At 44.6% G+C, this 24,656-nt stretch overlaps 1 protein-coding gene across 1 annotated transcript in view; it reads right to left on the reverse strand.

Annotated features, from left to right (window-relative positions):
• ASAH1 (N-acylsphingosine amidohydrolase 1) overlaps positions 1–24,656 on the reverse strand; it is an 80,238-nt gene that overhangs the window by 49,867 nt on the left and 5,715 nt on the right. The window contains exons 3-5 of the mRNA XM_068278658.1: positions 10,508–10,598; positions 7,475–7,561; positions 1,956–2,034 (exon numbers count right to left, since the gene is read on the reverse strand). Of these exons, the coding sequence (XP_068134759.1) occupies positions 1,956–2,034; positions 7,475–7,561; positions 10,508–10,598 (257 nt within the window). The remainder of the gene's footprint in view (positions 1–1,955; positions 2,035–7,474; positions 7,562–10,507; positions 10,599–24,656) is intronic.

Raw genomic sequence — 24,656 nt, forward strand, 5'->3', positions numbered from 1 at the left:
CTTATATTCCAAAGGTACGGTAGTTTCGCCCCATAACATACTTACCGGATCCTGCCGCCGCGATCCTCGCCTCCTTCGTCTGTCCGCCAACATCCAATGTCGCAGCAGCCGTCATCAGAGGGTCCAGCAATCCCATCCAGTATCCCTGCTATTTAGGTGTCCAAGTCGCCGGCTCCCCTTCACTGCAGTCATGCTTGTATGCAGGCACGTGGTGATTACGCGCTGCCGGGGCCGTCTTCCTCCATAGTTACGGCGTCCTCTTCTTAGATACAGTGCCCTCTTCTGTGTGGCAAGCGGCGCATGTGCGCCGGGGTCACGCATGACGTCAGGCACACGTGCGGCGATCGTCACGCAGAAGGGGGCACTGTAACTAAGAAGAGGACGCCGTAACTATGGAGGAAGTCGGCCCCGGCAGCGTGTAATCACCGCGTGATCACCATGAGGCTGCATACAAGCATGACTGCAGCGAAGAGGAGCCGGCAACCAGGACACTTAAAGAGCAGGGATACTGGATGGGATTGCTGGACCCTCTGATGACACCTAATGGGACCCTCAGATGACGGCTGCTGCGACTCTCGGGTGATGACAGGCAGATGGAGGAGGGGAGGATCGCAGTGACAGGATCAGGTGAGATGCAGCAGGGGTGTAGTGTAGTGTAGTTTGGGTTGGCTGGAGGGGTTACTTAGTGAAGTGTAGTGTAGTTTGGGTTGGCTGGATGGGTTACTTAGTGAATTGTAGTGTAGTTTGGGTTGGCTGGAGGGGTTAGTTAGTGAAGTGTAGTGTAGTTTGGGTTGGCTGCAGGTGTTAGTGAGGGAAGTGTAGTATACTGTAGTGTAGTTGCAGTAGGGGTTAGTGAAGTAATGTGTAGTTGGTGGGGGCAGCAGGGGTAAGGGAAGTGTAGTGTAGCAGGTGTTAGTATAGATGGGAAGTGTAGCTTAGATAAAGACAGTTTTGGGGGAGCTAGAGGTCCATAAGAAGCCCCTGCACCATAGACGCACCTAGGTTTATTTTATTTATTTTTTTCCTGATTTTTGCCCTCTAAATCTAGGTGCGTCTTATATGCCAGAGCGTCTTATATTCCGAAAAATACGGTAATTACTATTCCCCCTCCAGGCCGCCATGGATAGTGGGTGATTGCTGGCGGAAGAATTACACTGTTCTTAAAGAGAATCTGTACTCTGAAATTCTTACAATAAAAAGCATACCATTCTATTCATTATGTGCTCCTGGTCCCCTCTGTGCTGTTTCTGCCATTCTCTGCTGCAAACCTGGCTTGTAATTGCCAGTTTTAGGCAGTGTTTACAAACAAACTAACCAGCTTCTAATAGGCTCAGCTAAGCAGAGTGTGTTAGTCACACAGAGCCTGCAGGGGGTGTGTACAGCTTCTAGCTAATCACAAGCAGCCCTGCACATTCCAGTCTGACTGCCTCAGCCTGACTGTGCCGACTATAGAGAGAAGATTAGATCATATAACAGAGATAACACAGCTACTGTGCAATTAGGAAAAGCTGCAGTAAGCCAGACCACATTAGAAAAGGCATAGGAACTTATAGCATAGAAGAAATAAAGATAAACAATTTGTTACAGAGTCTCTTTAAGCAATTTGGGTTCTGTCTTTTGCCGGCGCACAAATTAGCTTCTGAGTGCCGCTATAGCCGTAATTCCCATTACGGTGTATGGTGCGCCCAAACATGTTGCCGCCAAATTGTTCTGCCTCGAGCCAGGCAATCTGCATTATTTCAAAGAAAATAAATATGTAAGCCTCCATATCCCTCTCAGTTTAGGTGTGCTTTAAGAAAGTAAAGGGGTAAAAGGTGTGGTCAGAAATGCTACCATTTTTAGTACTTCTGCTAGTAGCACCACTATTGAGTAACGGAGGAAGTTGTGGTTTAGATATTCCAAAATCAATCATTTCATTTTAATATAACTACTTTCATTTTGAATAAAAGTTATACCTAGTGGGATACCAGCTGCATCTGCAACTCCTTTAAGTTCTTCACCAAAAGGGGGTGGCAGAGTCCCAATAACGGAAGGCTGTAAAACAAAATACATTATTGATTGAAGCACAATATGATCTTCAAAACTTTCCACAGCATTTGATTTCTCATCAAACAAATCTAAAAAAAAATGCATTTCACAAGACACCATTATAAATGGGCCTCAGACAATAATCTTGCCAAGATGCCTATTAAAGTGAATCTTTTACTTTCTCCCTTTTAAAGTTGTTCACATGGCCTACTTCTAAGTAGGATTGGTACTGTACATAAACAGTTTTCGCATCAGATCACATCACATCAGGTACTCTTTAAAAAGTTGGAAATGCTATACTTGCTTTGTAAGTACAATTTCAGTGTACCTCAAAGGGATAAACCAAAAACAAAAGAAAGCAGGCGGTTGGCACTACAGCGGTTATAACATTGACTGCTCAGCTTTAAGGACATGCAGTGTGCACAGATGGATTAAAAATGCACCTCCTCTCTAGAACCTCTTCAGCGTGCTCAAGCTAGGACATCAAGCAGTAAGCAAATGAGGGAAGCAAGAAAGCTGGCACTGCTGCAAGTGTTCAATTTAAAGTAGCATATAAAAAGTGCATACGTGCAACATCTTGCGTAATGCATAAAACAAGCACATACCCTTTGTGCTGGGCATCCTGTGCCCAGCACCCACCACCACCCACGCCTCCTCTCACAAAGGGTATGTGCTTGTTTTATGCATTACGCAAGATGTTGCACGTATGCACTTTTTATATGCTACAATAAATGGAACACTTGCAGCAGTGCCAGCTTTCTTGCTTCCCTCATTTGCTTACTACCTCAAAGGGAGCCTGAGGTGAGAGGTACATGGCGGCTGCCATATTTATTTCCTTTTAAAAAATACCAGTTGCCTGGCTGTCCTGGTGATCTCTTTGGCTGCAGTGGTGTCTGAAGCACTCACCTGAAACAAGTATGTGGCTAATCCAGTCAGAGCACCAGATTTGTTCAAGGCCTAGGGTAAAAAAAATATCATGCTAGGCACAAATGAGATTTTCTGGCAGAGTTACTGTCAGATCAATTATTTCCAGCATGTCTAATCTGATTTCCGATTGATTTTCTGTTCACGTCTATGGAAAAATCGATCGGAAATTAGAGCAGACATGTTGGAAATAATCGATCTGACAGTTAGGCTGGTTTCACAGTGGGACGTTAAAGTCCCACATTACAGCAGCCAGTAACGCAGCCTAACCTCACAGCACTGTAACATCAATGCTGTTCACAGTGCACACGTTGCGTTATATAGTAATGCAGCACGTTTAAACAAAGTGCTGCATGCTGTACATTATACTGGGCTAAGCCACGTTAGACTGTTTGCACATGCTCAGTAATGTTGGAGGAGGAGGTCTCCCCTCCTCCTCTGCGGCTAGCCACATAGCTAATTAATATTCACTGCACTGCAGAGACTCGTGGTGGGACTGTAGTGTTGTCCGGATCATGAACGAATCGTTCATTTGATCCGGATCTTTTTTATGAGTCGAATCATCCGGATCATCACAATGAAAGATTCGGTTCACAGTGGATGTCTGGCTGGAAGAAACAGGAACATACAGAATGTACAGTGCAGGGAAAGTCCTGTCCTGCTAGTCATTTCACCCCCAGTCTGCTTCCCTAGTAAAATGATTCAAATGATTCAGTTCAAAGATCCGGATCTTTTCAATGATCCGAATCCTTAAAAAGATCCGGACTTCCTATCACTGACCTGGATCGGCTGCTTTGAGAGCTGCATAACGCAGCTCATTCTGAGTTCCAACTTCAACACCACCATGCATTGCGTTAGGGGCACGTTATGCGACCTTAACGTCCCCTTAAAACACAACGTCTTGGTGTGTAAGTAGCCTAAATCTGACAGAAAATCTCATTGTGTGTGTACATAGCATAAGAGGCACAGGCTCAGCAGGATACCCATGGCAACCTGCATTGTTTAAAAGGAAATACAAATGTCAGCTTCCATATCCCTCTCAGTTCAGGTGTGCTTTTAAAGAGGCACCGTGGGCTGCCCTCCCCCCGACCGCAGGTAATGTTATTTTTACTGAAAAAGTATATTTCCATTTCTTTTTTTTTTTTTTTTTTTTTTTTTGTATATTTCCATTTCAATTCACAGCCAGCTAAAAATAGACAGCAAGCTCAACTTTGCAACCATGAAAACAGTACTGTCAGTACAGACTGTTCAGAAACTCTGCACCTTGCTGCAGGAGTAGTTGGCTGCACAAAGCAAGAACCGTAATTTGCAATGCTTGCACTAATCCAATGACTGATTCAGACACTGCTGCATCCAAGGAGATCAGCAGGATTGTCAGGCAACTGGTATCATTGAAATGTAAATACATATGTCAGCCTCCTTATACATACTCAGTTCTCTGGTACTTTAACCACTTCGGGACCAAGGTTATTGCTGACAGTACGTAACTAAATGTCCTTTTAGTCCCGCCGCGATCGGATGCACCTGAATGTCAATCATATGACAGCTGACATCGCCACTCACTGATCAGGAGCCATGGAGTTTGGCTACCGATCACTACAATTGCCGCCGATCGTAGTGATCACTGAAGCAGAAGAGGACCAGACTCACCTATCCTGGTTGTTCCTCCGGCGATCATCACTCCCCATCCACTCTGCCCGGCATCCAGCCTCGCACTGCCTTTAGTGTCGGGTCCCGGCTTGATGACGTCATCAAGCCGGGACCCGGAACTTAGCAGCAGTGTAAAGCTGGATGGTGGGGAGAGCTGCTCCTCGCTGGAGCTGGGGAGGTGAGTAATGCCTGCTACCTATACTGGGGACTCCCATGCCTAGCTCTCTATACTGGGGATACCGCTGCTTGGCTATATTGGGAACACTTCAAAACTCAAATCTGCCCTAGTCCTTAAGGGGGGGTTTATATGCCGGCCCCAAAGTGGTTAAAAATGAAAAAGGGTAACAATTCAAAATAAACCAAATTAACATAAAACTAACAGTGACATTTTTTTGAGGCATGGAATACTATTTGGTGCTTGGTTAGCTTTAGGCCCCATTTATACTTACCTAGAAATCCTGCATTGTGTTCCTCTCGGTTGCCGCAAGGGCAATGCAAAGCTATGTAGCCTTGCACACTTAATGCAGCCCATTGCATTGTGAGAGAAGTGCCCGATCCGCCGCTAAACCAACAGTGCCTTACCGATGGACTTCCGCAGTGGCTGAAGTAATGCAAGACAATAGGTGACGTACACCTTTTAAAAGTTGGGAGAGGCGTTGCGCAAAACACAACAGACAGCTCTGAGAATCCCAATGACATACTTCCTGTCCAGCAGGAAGTAAATCACTGGGCGAAGGGCAGCAGCGTGCATATGACTCCGTCAGCATACTCTGCCTCAGGCTCATTTGTTTGTGATTTTGTGCATTGTGATGCAATCCGGCGGGGCCTCGCACTGCACACGCCAAGTATAAAACTTGCCTGTGACAGCTAGACAATCAGCATGGTTCATAATACACCAGAGGATTCAGACAGGAGCTGTTACACAGAAATAGGCTATTGCTAACTTGTCTTTCTCCTTCAATCCTAAAATGGTGCAGATGATAGTCAAAATCTACATCAAGTTACTCTCATAGCAGTGGAATTATCTGAAGCTAAATTAAAGGGAGTCTGAAAAGAATTTTAAAATGAAAAACAGATACTTGCCTAAGGAGAGGGAAGGCTCTGAGTCCTATAGAGCCTTCCCGTTCTCCTGCCGGTCTCCACGTTCTCCTGCAGGCTATCCCGTTAGCAGTGCTCTCTTTCAGGTTGGGGAGACTTCGGCCGCTTCTTTACTGCGCATGCGCGCCCTCTCTGGCGCATTCGCACGTGTGCAGTACAGAGCCCCTGGTTTTTGGGAGCCCGAGTGCTTATGAAGACTGCTGAAGTCTCCCGCGGCCGGAGACTCGAACGGAGCGGCCTGCGTGGGAACGAGGAGACTGGGGGGAGAACAGGAAGGCTCTGTAGGACCCAGAGCCTTCCCTCTCCTTAGGTGAGGATCTATTTTTAATTAAAAAAAAAACTAAACGCTTCGGGCTTGCTTTAACCAGAACACTGTAAAGAATCAATGGAGTCATGCACCACCCATTTACTTATCTCAATTATGTGCAGGGAATTAGACACTTCATGTTTTTGCTTAAAACATGGTCTTCATTACAACCTCTCTTAAGAACATTCTCAGAAAGCAAATAAGGTCAATTGAGTTGTAATTAGTTAATGTAACTCTTGGCATACAGACAATGCAGCAATACACAGGTCAGGGTTTTTAATTACACGCTGCAATTCATAACACTGTTTTGGTTCGGAGTCCATAATTACTTAAATTATGTTCCAATCAATTTAGACAGTAGCAGTTTTATGGCAAATTTTATTCATAGGTACGGTATTTTGTAAAATTACGAAGTTACTTTATGATTATGGCCACAAATAAATCCTAATAAATTTGTTGTATTAATCTCTTCACAAAGCAATCACTGCTTAGAGTGGCATAAAGACACATTTCTCATGTCTATCTTTGGGCTCTGTTCACAAAGAATATGATGTATTTAAAATGTAAATAGTTTTCCTCCTTCATCAACTCTGCATTGTTTTGTATCCAAAACCAGAATTCTTTCTATTGGCTCCACATTCCTAACTGCTCTCCAGTCACCTCACAGAAAATTTTTCTCTCAATTTGCCTGGTCCCGGGTGAAGATATTTTGTTTTTGACTGATCATGATATCGTGTTGAGGGACATAAGCCTGGCTAAGTTTCCACCCATGCATTATCTTCTGCATGCTGGAAATTGCACATATTTTGTTTCTTATGTTTATTTTCAGCATTTGACAAACACACAATTTTCTTCAAATTACCATATGACAACTTCTTTTCTAACCTAACTTCCTGTGTAAACCAATGGATTTTCAACACAAAAAAGGCATGCACACACGTCTATGCATAATGATTACATATGATCTTGCATAATTTGGATGCATTCGAATGTATCGTGCAAAAAAATGCTTCATACTGTCATTTTTTCCCCCATATCAGAACGAATACGAATAAAACGGCTATGGAATTGGAGTCCAGGAGTAGTTTTGGGGTACCTAGAGTCTGGTTTTATAAACTGAGGTGTCAGAGGATTTTTGTACCCACTCCATAGCCCCGCAAGGGTTGCGAAGGCAAAGCAATTTTGGGTACCTGAAGTCAGAGTTTTCATAAACTCAGGAGTTGGAGGATTTTTGTACAGACTCCAGAGCCCTGGAAAAAAAAACACATGCTAAAGAAACAAGACCATTGACTTACATTGCCATGTGTTTCAATTTGTTTTTCAGTGTGGGAAAACGCACCGAAGGACATGATGTGGAAACTGGCCCTCCTGCTTTCAAGCACCTTACAAACCTTTGATCTGTGCTGACAAATGACATACACTAGACTCAATTTACAGATAATGATTCTATAAAGACATCCTACTTACCAGCTTCTTATCCACTAGGTCAATCAGTTTTTGACTTTTAAAAATGGAGATGACCAAGTTCTTAATTTGCTGAATCATTGCAGACAGCTGCAAGGGAAGGAAATGAAACACTTTATCATGCTAATACAACACACGGATAATGAAAATGGTGAGACATTGACAAACGTGACTACATATAATGTTTATTACTTAAAGAGTAGTTCCGCTCCACAGACTTCTGCTAGCTCCATGAGATTATTTGCTATAATAAATTGGCACAGCAGGATAAAACCCAATGCATTTCCACGCTACTCTATGTGCTTCCCCAGCAGCAATCTGTGATGCAGAACTACGTTTCTCGCTAGGTGTTGGAGACTGGCAGCCTTTGTTTGCTGCATACAGTCGCAGGCTTGATTTACAGCAGTTGCCATGGAGAGTTGAGCAGAGGCTTGTTTGGGTCTTTGATTTACATTTATATAAAGACTAGCATAAAATGCATCTTATATTGTTGTTTATGAAGTTATTAATAAATCACAATTCCCCCAGCGGTTCATGTACAATAAACTTTGAAGGTGACCCTCGCTGCTGTTCCACTGCTTAAGACAAAATATATGCTTGTTGCTTACATGTAAGTGCTGGATGTTGGCTCGGAAATATATGGTAAAGTCAAATACAATGCTCCAGACTCTGCTTGTATAATGATATGTGACTGGCAGGAACCCACTCAGGAGCAGCCATAAATAGATCAAGAGAACACTCTCAAAAAAGCAGCCCATTCCCTAACTTACAACATGAGCCACAGACCAGTTCTTGGAGCCAAACCTATTCATTGAATCTCAATTATGGAACTTGTATGCTGCAGTAGAATGAATGGCTGCTTATGATGGAGCTGAACCAGTCATTTTTGATTATTGGCTAAATCCTTAAAAAAAAAAAAAAAAAAAAAAAAGAAAAGGTGCATCAGCCAGAACACACAAAATGGCCTCAATTCACTAAAGGCAGTTCGGTAAAATAATTTACATCGGTAAGATATAGCATTCTGTATTTTACACTTTTTTAACCCAATTTCACTGAGATTTCCAGCATGTGGTAGAGGTTTGGTAATATACAAAAAAAAGCATGCTTCAATTCACTAAGCCCTGCTCAGTAAGTCTCACTAGCTGTAGAGCTGGTCAGGGAGGAGGATGAGAGTCTTCCCACAAGTGGGGTGCATGGGTCAGGTTTTTTTCTGTCCAGCGCATTCCTTTATATGTGCTGCAGCCACTAGAGGGAGCTCTTCTGTATACCAGTATATACAGTACAGTAGAGTAGATTTGCACATCTAAAGGGATACAGAAAAGCCTTTTTAAATGTCTCCTTCTCTTCCGTCCTGAAGTCCCACCCTCCAGAGTATTGGATCAAATGGGGCGAGAACCAGGGCTGTGTGGTTCTCCATATTGGCTGTCTGCTACTTCTGTTAATGTTACAGCTTGCCACTGTATAGGGGGGGGAGGGGGGGTTCACTAGACACCAGGTAAACTTATAGTGGTGGACTAAACACCAGGGAACTGTGTAGGGGAGGAGGAGGCATTAAACACCAGGAAACTGTACAGGTAGAGTGCCCGTTTAATGAACGAGATAGGGACTATAGGTTCGTTCTTAACCTGAATCCATTATTAAGTCGGATCACTGTGCCATCTCTGTCCCTTGTGCATCCAGTGTCCCATTTTAGTCATCTCTGTCCCCCTCTGTGGTTCCTTGGTCTTCCTTGTGTGGCACAATTGTGCAGCACTGCGTCTCCCTTTGGCGCAGCACTGCGTCTCCCTTTGGCGCAGCACTGCGCCTCCCTTTGGCGCAGCACTGCGTCTCCCTTTGGCGCAGCACTGCGTCTCCCTTTGGCGCAGCACTGCGTCTCCCTTTGGCGCAGCACTGCGTCTCCCTTTGGCGCAGCATTGTGTCCAGCTGTGTCCCCATTCCTTGTGCAGAGCAGGCGCAGCGGAAGCTGCATCAGCGATGTCTCACCTCTTGGTGATGGTGGTGAAATGTCCAATCATGCTCCTTGGAAGATGTGCAGCCCGTCCACTCTCCCTTCACTGTTCCCCTGACGTCTTCTCTTGCATCCCGTAATGACGAAATCAGGAGGAGCCCCTTAGTGGCGGCTCCTAGAGATTGCGTCATTGCACGACGCAAGAGAAGCCGCTGGGGGAACAGTGAAGGTAGAGAGGACAGGCCGCGCATCTTCTGGGCAGCACAATTAGATGTTACACCACCATGGAACAGATGAGACGTCGCTGATGTGGCTTCCGCTCCACCTACTCTGCCCAAGGAACGCGGAGCAGGAGAGGTAGTCCCCCACTAGTGACTTCATCCTGGCGGGCGTTCGTATCGGTAGGGTCGTTAGTCAGGCGTTCGTAAGTTGAGGACTACCTGTATAGGTGAGGGAAATCCACTAGACACCACAGAACTATATAGGGGGGGGGGGGGGGGAGGAAGGGGGACCATAAGACACCAGGGCCCATATGCAATTAATGTTTTCTCCTGAGTTTTCTCCTAGGAGATAATTTTTCATCTTGTATTTAAAATATTTTTTTCAGCACTTTGCAATTGAAATAGTGCCAAAAGGTACGATAGGTGAAAAAGTACTATCAAAATTATTTTGAGTATTTTCTTGCTTGCTGGTGGTTTAAAAAGTATTTTATTGAGTAAGTTCTAAGTTGTGAAAATATCACTTAGGAGAGAACTCAGGAGAAAAAGTGAATTGCATATGGGCTCAGGACCTTTACAAGGTAAAGGGAGGGGTGTGGCCACTAGACATTGAGGTTGGCCCGCGACTTGTTCCCAGTGTTCACTTTCGGCCCACTTTGTATTTGAGTTTGACACCCCTGGTCTAGGTTGTTTCCTCCTGGACTGTAGCAATATCCTCAAATAAGCTTCACAGCTCCTTTCTAAATAACAGAAAACTGTGAATAATGTGTATCCTCTACAACTGAAAAGACATAAGACTTCATGGTTTTCATTGCTCAGCTGTACAAGATGTACTTTGAAGTCCTGACAACTAAATCAGAACATGCTCACCGGTTCCTTCTTCTCGTTTATCAGTTGCTTCCATCTTTCACTGGGAGGCAGGTCCAGACTCACTGTGTACCACTTCACGTTTCCTTTGAACCTGTAATTATATAGTATAGAGAATGGTCCAAAACACACTTCATCAACCACAGACATACACTTTCTGAAAAGACACTTTTTTCAATGCAGTGCATCATGGAAGGCTGACTTCCTCTTCATAGAGCACAAGGTGTTATACTGGGAACCTAAAGATCAATACTTACCTATGAGGAGCTGTTCCTTAGTATCCCGGGCCATACGAGAACTGGCAGCATCTTCTGGCTTTTGTAGTTTCCTGCGGTGTCATGCGCACCGTAATGCATGCCGGGAGATGTAGTCCGTGGATGAGAGTACAGCTTTGTGTACTTTTAAGTATGAAAATAGATAACTGATGTGTCTCTGTCCCCTCAAAGTTGTAAACACTTTCCAAGTAAATGATGGAAGATTGCAAAAACGCCTTGACCGATTTGAACGAAACTTGGTATACTACCTGGGATGATATGTTCTGGGGGTCTCGCGGCCCCCCTGCACACATGGGCGGAGCTACAAACAGCCAATCAGATTTCACCCATTCAAGTCAATGGAAAAAAATGTAAAAGGCTGCCATTCTCACAGCAATCAAGCCAGAGTCCCCACACTTGGCACAGTTGGTCACTTGGTGACCGAGGTTACAAATCCAGGAAAAGTGGGTGGAGCATAAAACAGCCAATCAAATTTCAGCCATTCATTTTAAATAGAAAAATGTAAACTGCAGCCATTCTTAGACTGTTCATCGCAGGGTTCTCAAACTTGCCACAGTTGGTCACTGGGTGAATCCGATTAAGATTCAAGAAAGTGTGTGGAGCCTACAACAGCCAATCAAAATTCACCTATTGATTTTCAATGGGAATATTTAAACTGCTGCCATTCTTACACTGTTAATGGCAGAGGCTTCAAACTTGCTACAGTCTGTCTTTGGGTAACTGTGGTCCAAATTCACTAAAGGGACGGGGCCACAAACAGCCAATCAGATTTCCTTGGTGGATAAACTGCTTCCATTCACACATTTTTGATGCCAGGAACCTGAAAGCTCACAAACTTAGTCATTGAGTGACTGTGTGTCCAGGTTACAAAAAGTAGGCGGAGCCAAAAACAAATTTGACTAGGAAAATATAAACTGTAGCCATTCTTACACCGTTAATAGCAGGGTTCTCAAACTTTGCACAGTTGGTCACTGGGTGAATGAGATTAAGAATTTGGCTGTTGTAGGATCCACCTACCTTCCAATAAAAATTCACCTTTCGATTTTCAAAGGGAATATTTAAGCTGCTACCATTCTTATACTGTTAATAGCAAATGCCTCAAACCTGGTACAGTTGGATACTGGGTGATTAGGGTTCAAAATCAGAAATGGGGCGGAGCCACAAACAGCCAATCAGGTTTATTTTTCAATGGGAATATACAAACTATTGATACCAAGGACCCCAAAGCTGATAAACTTGATAGAGTGACTGTATGTCAAGGTAAGAAAAAGTGTGCGGCGCCAACAACTTAATTTTTTACATGGCAGGGTTCCCAAACTTGACACAATTGGCCACTGGGTGACTGGGATTAATATTCAGAAATGTGGGTGGAGAAAACAGCCAATCAAAATTGACCTATTGATTTTCAAGGTGGAACATTTACATTGCTACCATTCTTACACTGTCAATGGCAGAGGTCACAAACCTGATGCAGTCAGTTATTGGGTGACTGGGGTCCAAATTCACTAAAGTGGGTGGAGCCACAAACAGCCAATCAGATTTTTTAGATTGATTTCAGCCATTCTGTTATGGGCAGGGTTCTCAAACTTGACACAGTTGGCCACTGAGTGACTGGGACTAATATTCAGGAAAGAGGGTGGAGCCTACAGCAGCCAATCAAAATTCACCTTTTGATTTTCAAGGGGAATATTTACATTGCTGCCATTCATACACTCTTAATGGCAGAGGCCTCAAATCTGGTACAGTCAGTCACTGGGAGACTGGGGTTTAAATTCTGAAAAGGGAGTGGGCCGAAAAAAGCCAATCAGATTTGTTTAATTTCAATGGTAAAATGCAACTTATTGATGCAAAAGACCACAAAGCTCATAAACTTGGTCAGTGAGTGACTGTATGTCAAGGTTAGAAATAGTGGGCAGAGCCAAAACAACTTTTTACATGGGAAAATATAAATTGCAGCTATTCTTACACTGTTAATGGCAGGGTTCTCAAACTTGACACAGTTGGTCACTGGGGGACTAGGATTAATATATGGAAAAGTAGGTGGAGCCTACAAGAGCCAATCAAAATTCACCTATTGATTTTCAAGGGGAATATTGAAACTGCTGTCATTCTTACACTGTTAATGGCAGAGGCCCCAAACCTGCTACAGTCGGTCAACTGTGGTTCAAATTCACTAAAGGGGGTGGAGCCACAAACAGCCAATCAGATTTGCTTTTTTTTGGATAAACTGCTTCCATTCACACAATTTTGATGCCAGGAACCCAAAAGCTCACAAACTTGGTCATTGAGTAGTGACTGTGTGTCAAGGTTACAAAAAGTGGGTGGAGTCAAAAACAGATTTTTCTGTGAAATTGTAAACTGCAGCCCTACTTCACTGTTAATGACAGGGTTCTCAAACTTTGCACAATTGGTTACTGGGTGACTGGGATTCATATTTATAAAAGTGGGTGGAGCCTAAAAAAAGCCAATTAAAATCACCTGTTGATTTTCAAGGTGAATATTAATATTGCTGCCATTCTTGCACTGTTAATGGCACAAGCCTCAAACCTGGTACAGTTAGTCATTGGGGTTCAAAATCAGAAAAGGGGACAGAGCCACAAACCGTTTCATTTCTTGGGAAAATACAAATTATTGATGCCAAGGACCCCAAAGCTCACAAACTTGGTCATTGAGTGACTGTATGTCCAGGTTACAAAAAGTAGGTGGAGCCAAAACCAAATTTCACTGGGAAAATGTAGACTACAAGCCTTCTTACACTGTTAATGGCAGGGTTCCCAAACTTTGCCCAGATGGTCACTGGGTGACTGAGATTAATATTCAGGGAAGTGGGTGGAGCCTATAATAGCCAATCAAAATTCACCTGTTGATTTTCAAGAGGAATATTTAAATTGCTGCCATTTTTACACACTGGTAATAGCAGATGCCTCAAAACTGCAACAGTTGGTCATTGGGTGACTGGGGTTCAAATGCTGGAGAGGGGCAGAGCCACAAACAGCCAATCTGATTTGTTTAATTCCTATGGGAATATACAAATGGATGCTAAAGACCCCAAAACTCACAAACTTGGTCATTGAGTTTTTATGCGTTAGGGTTAGAAGAAGTGGAACCAACTCCAGTCAAATACATACCCGGGCAATGCCGGGTCAACAGTGGGTGAAGACAAATACAAATTTCACTGGGAAAATGTAAACTGCAGCCATTCTTACACTGTTAATGGGAGGGTTCTTAAACTTTGCACAGTTGGTCACTCAGTGAATGGGATTAATATATTCAGAAAAGTGGGTGGAGCCTACAAAAGTGTATAAAGCTTCACCTATTGCTTTTCAAGGGAATATTTAATTGCTACCATTCTTGCACTGTTGGATCAGTATTACTGCGCTCCAATACCTCTCACGGAGGATCGCCACCCAGAAGCGCGTCTTGCCACACAGCGTATAAACAGATTCCGGTCAGCCAGGTATTCATAAAAGCAATTCCAGTCTTTATTGTGATGCAAGCTTCAGACAGTGGTTCCACAGCGGCTGCTCGATCCGCGGTATGGAGCGCACGCCACCGGGTCTCCCACTTCCTTGCTGCCTTGTTATGACGTCACCGCGTACCTCACGCTCCGCCCTACGCGTTTCGTCACCGTCGTGACTCATTCAGGGGCTGGAGGACAGCGGTTGACGTCTTCCCTAAAACTCTAAAACCACGCCCACTCCACCTCCAGGACCTCCCACAACACCGCCCTCTCTTGCTGCTAGGAGACCAGGTAGCGTACTGACCTCAATGCGCGCGGAATGCCTTCCATGACATATACATAATCTCCACTACAACCATACTAATTCAACCTTGTGCAATATAAATATTAATACACTCCATGTCCTATATCTCATAATTACCATATTACAAACACTATTGCTGTATAAATACCAATGTTTCTACATTACTAAAGTGCATTAACCCTCCTATTACCTTATAATCCATCAACATTTCTACCACTTAGCAACATACGTGGACTCCTTACCCAAACCCCTCTTACCATCATCTTATGATCTTAAAGTGACAGTGCATCATTAATACTTATACCTACAACATAATTGCCTCCAAACTTCATAATTCATCCCAAACCCCCTTATTCTCCATTCACCCCAATGGACTTAAAGTGACAGTGCAAATAATGTACTTTATACTTAATCCCTACACCTATTCAGGCCAACGAGTGTGCCCCCCATGCGCCATCCGTGCACATGGTGCACACCCCCCGGCATACCATTCCTAAAGTGACAGTGCTTATATATAAAATTGTGAAATACAAAAAATATACAAAAAATATATAAATACGCAAATAATATACAAAATATACAAATCCTGTAAAATACATGGTGATACAACCGTGAATTGTGCAACTACAACACTCAGTGATTCTACCTCACCCAAATCCCTCATCTATCATTACTTCATTTCAGGCATTAGCAATAAAACAATTTATATCCAGCTCTATGTTTAACCCTTTGGGTGTCAAAGTCCCCAACCTATATATCCATTCTGTCTCCTTCTTACAGAGCTGCTGCAGACGATTGGAACCACGCCAATGTGTTTTAACATGCTCGACTGCAGCAACCCTGAGAGAGCTGGGGTCCTTACCGTGACTTTCTAAAAAATGGGCCGACACACTATGCGAAACAAATCCTTTCTTAATATTAAAAATATGCTGATATATCCTCTTTTTCAAGGGCTGGGATGTTCTTCCCACATATTGTAAATTACAACCACACGTTAGCACGTATACCACATAACTCGTGGAGCAGGTCATAAAATTCCTAATTTTGAATTCTTTCTGATTTTGGCTAGAGGTAATGCAATCAACCCTATTAGTATTTGTCTCCCTACATAGACAGCAGTTCCTACAAGGGTAGTACCCTGGTCTCTGCCATGGGTTACTACCACTCACAGGAGGGTTAACACAGCTTGGGACTAACATGTCCCTCAGATTGGGGGCCCTTCTATATACAAATTTGGGAACAGATGGTATAACTCTACTGAGCTGAGCATCCTGTTGCAACACATGCCAGTACCTCCGAAATACCCCCTCCACCTGTTTATATTGGCCATTAAAGGTGGAAACAAATGATAAAGGGGGGCACTCCGCCTCCCTCCCTGACCTTCCCCTCAACAGGTCATTTCTGTCCATGGCTGCTACCTCATTCTCCACCTCCTGAATCTCATGAGGTGAGTATCCCTTTTGCATGAATCTATCTGACAGAACCCTAGCCTGTTCACGATAATCCCCTACATTGGAACAATTCCTTCTCACCCTTTGGAACTGTCCCTTGGGTACAGCCCCTAACCATCTGGGATGGTGGCAACTTACTGTTGGTATGAAACCATTACGGTCAGTTTTTTTGAAGAAACAATGAACCTCCGCCATTCTATGACCTTGTTGGGGCACATCCCCATGGCTAGCTCCTCCCACTCAGCCATGTAAATGTTAGCCAGGGAGGGGGCGAACGGCGCCCCCATTGCACAGCCCTTAATCTGCGCATAATACTCACCCTTATGCCAGAAATAATTCCTAGAGAGGGCAAATTCAGGAGGTGGAGAATGAGGTAGCAGCCATGGACAGAAATGACCTGTTGAGGGGAAGGTCAGGGAGGGAGGCGGAGTGCCCCCCTTTATCATTTGTTTCCACCTTTAATGGCCAATATAAACAGGTGGAGGGGGTATTTCGGAGGTACTGGCATGTGTTGCAACAGGATGCTCAGCTCAGTAGAGTTATACCATCTGTTCCCAAATTTGTATATAGAAGGGCCCCCAATCTGAGGGACATGTTAGTCCCAAGCTGTGTTAACCCTCCTGTGAGGGGTAGTAACCCATGGCAGAGACCAGGGTACTACCCTTGTAGGAACTGCTGTCTATGTAGGGAGACAAATACTAATAGGGTTGATTGCATTACCTCTAGCCAAAATCAGAAAGAATTCAAAATTAGGAATTTTATGACCTGCTCCACGAGTTATGTGGTATACGTGCTAACGTGTGGTTGTAATTTACAATATGTGGGAAGAACATCCCAGCCCTTGAAAAAGAGGATATATCAGCATATTTTTAATATTAAGAAAGGATTTGTTTCGCATAGTGTGTCGGCCCATTTTTTAGAAAGTCACGGTAAGGACCCCAGCTCTCTCAGGGTTGCTGCAGTCGAGCATGTTAAAACACATTGGCGTGGTTCCAATCGTCTGCAGCAGCTCTGTAAGAAGGAGACAGAATGGATATATAGGTTGGGGACTTTGACACCCAAAGGGTTAAACATAGAGCTGGATATAAATTGTTTTATTGCTAATGCCTGAAATGAAGTAATGATAGATGAGGGATTTGGGTGAGGTAGAATCACTGAGTGTTGTAGTTGCACAATTCACGGTTGTATCACCATGTATTTTACAGGATTTGTATATTTTGTATATTATTTGCGTATTTATATATTTTTTGTATATTTTTTGTATTTCACAATTTTATATATAAGCACTGTCACTTTAGGAATGGTATGCCGGGGGGTGTGCACCATGTGCACGGATGGCGCATGGGGGGCACACTCGTTGGCCTGAATAGGTGTAGGGATTAAGTATAAAGTACATTATTTGCACTGTCACTTTAAGTCCATTGGGGTGAATGGAGAATAAGGGGGTTTGGGATGAATTATGAAGTTTGGAGGCAATTATGTTGTAGGTATAAGTATTAATGATGCACTGTCACTTTAAGATCATAAGATGATGGTAAGAGGGGTTTGGGTAAGGAGTCCACGTATGTTGCTAAGTGGTAGAAATGTTGATGGATTATAAGGTAATAGGAGGGTTAATGCACTTTAGTAATGTAGAAACATTGGTATTTATACAGCAATAGTGTTTGTAATATGGTAATTATGAGATATAGGACATGGAGTGTATTAATATTTATATTGCACAAGGTTGAATTAGTATGGTTGTAGTGGAGATTATGTATATGTCATGGAAGGCATTCCGCGCGCATTGAGGTCAGTACGCTACCTGGTCTCCTAGCAGCAAGAGAGGGCGGTGTTGTGGGAGGTCCTGGAGGTGGAGTGGGCGTGGTTTTAGAGTTTTGGGGAAGACGTCAACCGCTGTCCTCCAGCCCCTGAATGAGTCACGACGGTGACGAAACGCGTAGGGCGGAGCGTGAGGTACGCGGTGACGTCATAACAAGGCAGCAAGGAAGTGGGAGACCCGGTGGCGTGCGCTCCATACCGCGGATCGAGCAGCCGCTGTGGAACCACTGTCTGAAGCTTGCATCACAATAAAGACTGGAATTGCTTTTATGAATACCTGGCTGACCGGAATCTGTTTATACGCTGTGTGGCAAGACGCGCTTCTGGGTGGCGATCCTCCGTGAGAGGTATTGGAGCGCAGTAATACTGATCCATTAGTCTTTTGTGAAGGTGAAGTGACCTTTTTCGTACTGCGAACCCCTGTTGTTTATAAATTCACCATTGGAGCGCAGTGATTTATTGAAGATTGGTAATTCTTGCACTGTTAATGGCACAGGCCTCAAACCTGGTACAGTTGGTCATTGGGTGACTGGGGTTCAAATTCAGAAAAGGGGTGGAGCCACACACAACCCATCAGATTTTTTCATTTCAATGCAAATTATTGATGCCAAGGACCACAAAGCTCACAAACTTGGTCATTGAGTAATTGTTAGGGTTAAAAAAGTGGGTGGAGCCGACACCAGCAAAATACATACTCAAGCAACGCCGGGCAAGCAGCTAGTAACTAAAATAAAAATGGGTTCAAATTATTATATTATTATTTTTTATTTATATAGCGCCAACATATTCCGCAGCGCTTTACAAAGCACAATAAGACGACAAGGGGAACATAGATACAACTAACAAATGTACAGCAGAGTTCCAAGCAGCACAAATATTGTTACAAAAACAGTAAACATTAGGAGGATGACCCTGCCCTTGCGAGCTTACAATCTTATGGGTAGTGGGGGACACACTAGGTAAGGGGGTGGAGGATGGATGAGGCAGTGACCCTTTGCCTCTGATTACATTGTGACAGATACAGTGGAGGAAATAATTATTTGACCCCTCACTGATTTTGTAAGTTTGTCCAATGACAAAGAAATGAAAAGTCTCAGAACAGTATCATTTCAATGGTAGGTTTATTTTACCAGTGGCAGATAGCACATCAAAAGGAAAATCGAAAAAATAACCTTAAATAAAAGATAGTAACTGATTTGCATTTCATTGAGTGAAATAAGTTTTTGAACCCTCTAACAATAAAAGACTTAATACTTAGTGGAAAAACCCTTGTTTGCAAGCACAGAAGTCAAACGTTTCTTGTAATTGATGACCAAGTTTGCACACATTTTAGGAGGAATGATGGTCTACTCCTCTTTGCAGATCATCTCTAAATCCCTAATGTTTCGAGGCTGTCTCTGTGCAACTCTGAGCTTGAGCTCCCTCCATAGGTTTCCTATTGGATTAAGGTCCGGAGACTGACTAGGCCACTCCATGACCTTAAAGTGCTTCTTCTTAAGCCACTCCTTTGTTGCCTTTGCTGTATGTTTTGGGTCATTGTCGTGCTGGAACACCCATCCACGACCCATTTTCAGTTTCCTGGCAGAGGGAAGGAGGTTGTCGTTCAGGATTTCACGATACATGGCTCCGTCCATTTTCCCGTTAATGCGATTAAGTTGTCCTGTGCCCTTAGCAGAAAAACACCCCCAAAGCAAAATGTTTCCACCCCCAAGCTTGACGGTGGGGACGGTGTTTTGGGGGTCATAGGCAGCATTTTTCTTCCTCCAAACACAGCGAGTTGAGTTAATGCCAAAGAGCTCTATTTTGGTCTCATCAGACCACAGCACCTTCTCCCAGTCACTCACAGAATCATTTAGGTGTTCATTGGCAAACTTCAGACGGGCCTGCACATGTGCCTTCTTGAGCAGGGTGACCTTGCGAGCCCTGCAGGATTTTAATCCATTGCGGTGTAATGTGTTTCCAATGGTTTTCTTGGTGACTGTGGTCCCTGCTAATTTGAGGTCATTCACTAACTCCTCCCATGTATTTCTCGGATACTTTTCCACCTTTCTCTGCACCATTGACACCCCACGAGGTGAGATCTTGCATGGAGCCCCAGAGCGAGGTCGATTGATGGTCATTTTGTGCTCCTTCCATTTTCGAACAATCGCACCAACAGTTGTCACCTTCTCTCCCAGCATCTTGCTAATGGTTTTGTAGCCCATTCCAGCCTTGTGCAGGTCTACAATTTTGTCTCGGACATCCTTGGACAGCTCTTTGGTCTTTCCCATGTCGGAGAGTTTGGAGTCTGCTTGATTGATTGATTCTGTAGACAGGTGTCTTTTATACAGGTGACTAGTTAAGACAGGTATCCTTAATGAGGGTGACTAATTGAGTAGAAGTGTCTAACCACTCTGTGGGAGCCAGAACTCTTAATGGTTGGTAGGGGTTCAAAAACTTATTTCACTCAATGAAATGCAAATCAGTTGCTATCTTTTATTTAAGGTTATTTTTTCGATTTTCCTTTTGATGTGCTATCTGCCACTGTTAAAATAAATCTACCATTGAAATGATACTGTTCTGAGACTTTTCATTTCTTTGTCATTGGACAAACTTACAAAATCAGTGAGGGGGTCAAAAAATTATTTCCTCCACTGTAAGTAAATAAGGGCTATAGAATGTTATAAGCTTGACTGAAAAGGTGTGTTTTAAGAGCGCGTTTGAAAATGTCCAGGTTTGGAGCATGACATACAGGCTGTGGAAGAGAGTTCCAGATCAGGGATGATGCTCGTGTAAAGTCCTGGATGCGAGCATGAGAGGAGGTGATCAGCTTAGAGGCCAGGAGAATTTCTTGGGAGGAGCGAAGATTGCGGGAGGGACAATATCTTGAGCTTAGTGAGGAGATGTATGGAGGAGACAACTCGTGAAGGGCTTTGTATGTTAGAGTCAGGAGTTTGTACTGGATCCTCTGGGTAATGGGTAACAAGTGGAGAGAACGGCACAGTGGGGCTGCATCGGAAAAGCGTGTGGAAAGGTGAATGGGCGGGCCGCTGAATTTAGAAGGGATTGGAGAGGTGTTAGCCTGTTTTTTCGTAGACCACAGAGCAGGGTGTTGCAGTAGTCTAGGCGGGAGATGATTAAGGCATGAACAAGCATTTTGGTGGCCTCTTGTGTCGGGAAGGGACGGATACGGAATATATTTTTGAGCTGTAAAAAGCAGGTGGTGGTTAATTAGGCAATGTGAGGTTTAAAGGAGAGCTCTGATTCAAGTATAACCCCCAAGCAGCAGGCCTTAGTGGTTGAGTTTATTGGGGTGTTGTCTACAGTTATGGTTGCAATTGGTGGGGTTGTAGATAGCGATGGTGGGAAAAAAAAAAAAAAAAAAATCACAATTTCCGTTTTAGTCATGTTCAGTCTGAAGAAGTGGGAGGACATGAATGCAGAAACGGCACGTAGACAGTCGGGGACTCTAGATAGTAGTGATGACAGATCAGGAGCTGAGAGATAGATGGGTGTCATCCGCATAGAGGTGATACTGGAAGCCAAAAGAGTTACTGTAATTAGTTGTCCCAGGCCACGAGTGTAGATTGAGAAAAGTAGTGGCCCAAGAACAGAGCCTTGAGGTACACCAACAGACAGTGGGTGTGGAGAGGAATTGGTGTTAGAGAAGGACACAGTATAAGAGCGTCCAGAGAGATAAGAGGTGATCCAGGAATGTGCTTGTCCCTTGATTCCTAAAGATGACAGTGTCTGCAGAAGCAGAGCATGATCAAGCGTGTCAAAGGCAGAGGAAAGCTCAAGGAGTATTAGAATGGAGAACTGGCCTTTGGATTTAGCTACCAGTAGGTCATTAGCAACTTTCGTGAGGACAGTTTCAGTGGAATGATGTGTGCGGAATCCAGATTGAGAGGGGTCAAGTAAGGAGTTGGTAGAGAGAAAGGCAGACAATTCTGAATGGATGTGACGTTCCAGCAGTTTAGAAGCAAAGGGGAGGAGTGAGACAGGACGGTAATTGGATAGAGAAGTTGGATCAAGAGAGGGTTTTTTGATAAGTGGTGTGATGATAGCTTGTTTGAATAAGGAAGGAAAAAGTGCCAGTGGAGATAGAGAGGTTGAATAGAGTTGTTAGAGCGGGATTAAAGGAGGAGGAAAGCTGGGGGATTAGATGAGGGAATGGGGTCCAGGGCACAGGTAGTGAGATGCGCTGTGGCGATTAGTGAGGAAAGACACTGTTCAGTGAGTGTGGTGAAAGTTGTTAGAGTGGGAGAGTGGTCTTGTGGAGCGGGGGGGGGGGGGGGGGGGGGAAGGCAGTTGGTAGTGAGCGAGGGTGCAGGCAGACAGAAGAAATTTATAGGTGATGGTTGAGCTGGTAAAAATGGTTGATCAGTGTAGGAAGACAGAGTACTTAGAGGAATTCAGATCCAGGTTGCGGTAATTCCTGCACGTGACTGTATGGTGTAGTGTTGGAGGAGTTGACGGTAGAGAAGAATTGATTGAGAAGGTAAGAAGGTTGTGGTCTGAGAGGGGAAGCGGAGTGTTATGGAAGCTTGAAATAGAACAGAGGCGGGTAAAGACAAGGTCAAGAGTGTGGCCGTTTTTGTGGGTGGAAGTGGAGGACCATTGGGCGAGGTCAAACGAAGTGAGAGAGAGCAGTTTGGTGGCAGTAGGGCAATTAGTATCTATGGGTATATTAACATCTCCAATGATAATAGAGGGTATATCAGTGGAGAGGAACTGGAGAAGCCATGCTGAAAAGTGAGCAATGAAAGTAAAGGCTGGACCAGGCGGGCGGTAGATAACAGCAATCTGGATGTGGTATGGAGAATAGAGACGGACAGCATGAACTTCAAAGGCTGAGAGTAAGAGTGCGGGCGCTGGTGTGAGTGGTTTAAAGGAACAGTGTTCAGAGAGGAGGATACCCACCCCGCCTCCATGTTTGTGACCAGGTCTAGGGGCATGACTAAATTTTAGACCACCATGATAGAGCAGCTGGAGACACCGTGTCTGATGGAATTATCCATGTCTCAGTGAGCCCCAGGATGGTGAAAGTGTTGGAGATAAACATGTCATGAATAAAGGCCAGTTCATTACAAACGGAGCGGGAGTTCCATAGAGCCCCAGATATGGGGAGGGGAGAGCTGGGAAGAAGGGGGATGTCAATAAGGTTGTAGGTGTTCTGGGAGGGGAGGTGGTGAGGTTTGTTATTGGTGGAATGAGTTGTAGTCTGAGCAGTGTGAGGTCTAGGAGTGGGCCCTGGGTTTGGTAATATGTCCCCAGAAGCCAGGAGGAGTAGTAGGCAGAGCAGAGAGATGTGGGGGTGGGACTTGTGTGTATGCAAGTTAGGTTTAGTGAGAGCAGAGGAGGGGTAGTGTGAGCAGAGAAATAGGAATAGTTTGTGGCTAGAGAGAAGGGGAGATGATAGCAGAGAGGGAGTAATGTGTATGGTGTTGCCGACAGTGGGAGGATGAAGTGACATGCGAATTTTCAGGAACAGAAGGCAATCTGCTTTAATATACTGGGAAGAAAACAGACTGCCTGCTCTGAGGGGACATAATGGCTGCACCTGTTGGTAATTGCTGCCTACAGCTGGCATCCTTTGCCATGGTTGCTTGCCCATCCTAGACAATACACTAGTCATGGTGATATGGTAGGGGAAATGGATTTGACAACCCAAGTTTGCTCAGGATTTGAAGGTTTGTGAACCCCCATCGACATGTAGTCTGTTTGCCCACTGACCCACACTACATTTGCCCTATTCTACGCTATGATGCTCCCCATCCCTGTCACCTCTCTTCCCTTCCCCACTATCCTGGAGCTGGAGCCACCCCCAGGGTCTTGAGAAAAGAATGGGTGGCCTGGATGGTACTGTCCATCCAGCTTTCTATGCTCTGTGGCAGTGAATTCAATGGAGCTCCAGGATGAAGTGAAGGAGAAGATGATCTTCAATGCAAGCAGTTCTCCCATCAGGTTCACCCAGTGAAACCCCACTACAGCCCAACACTCATTGTGACTGTATGAAATGAAAATTAAAGGATAACTGAAGTGAGAGGTTTATGGATGCTACCTTATTTTCTTGTAAGCAATACCAGTTGCCTGGCAGCCCCGCTGCTCCATTTGGTTGCAGGAGTGTCTGAATCGCACCAGAAACAAGCTTGTCAGATCTGGTAATAATGTCAGAAACACCTGACCTGAACTGCTGTATGCTTGTTCAGGATCTATGGATAAAAGTATTGGAGGCAGAGGATCAGCAAGACAGCCAGGCAACTTGCACTGCTTAAAGGGAATGTCCAAGCAGATTAAAAAGACAAAAACAAAAATGACATTTACTTACCTGGGGCTTCCTCCAGCCCCTTGCAGCCAACATGTCCCTCGCAGCAGCTCCGCTGCCAGCTGTCGGCCCGGTGGCCCCGTTGGTGCAGAGGCTGACCTCGCGAGGTTGTCCTCTACTGTGCCTGCGCGAGCGCCGCTGTCAATCACCCACACGTGGTGTGGTCTGTACGGACGAGGTCAGCCTCTGCACCGGCGGGGACCCGCTGCGAGGGACATGTCAGCTGCAAGGGGCTGGAGGAGGCCCCAGGTAAGTAAGGGCTTGTTCACACTAAAGGTAGCCATACACTGGTCGATTTGCCATCAGATTCAACCAACAGATAGATCCCTCTCTGATCAGAGAGGGATCGTATGGCTATCTTTACTGCACGCAGATTGTGAACCGATTTCAGCCTGAAACCGTTCACAATCTGTTGTGGTGGTGGTGCTGCCGCCGCTCCCCCCGTCCGCATACATTACCTGCTCCGCTGGCACGACTCCAGTCCCCAGGTCTCCGCTATCTTCTCCGCTCTGGTCTCCAGGTCCAGCATGCTTT

Source organism: Hyperolius riggenbachi, chromosome 1 (assembly GCF_040937935.1).
Source record: "Hyperolius riggenbachi isolate aHypRig1 chromosome 1, aHypRig1.pri, whole genome shotgun sequence".
Taxonomy (NCBI): Eukaryota; Metazoa; Chordata; class Amphibia; order Anura; family Hyperoliidae; genus Hyperolius; species Hyperolius riggenbachi.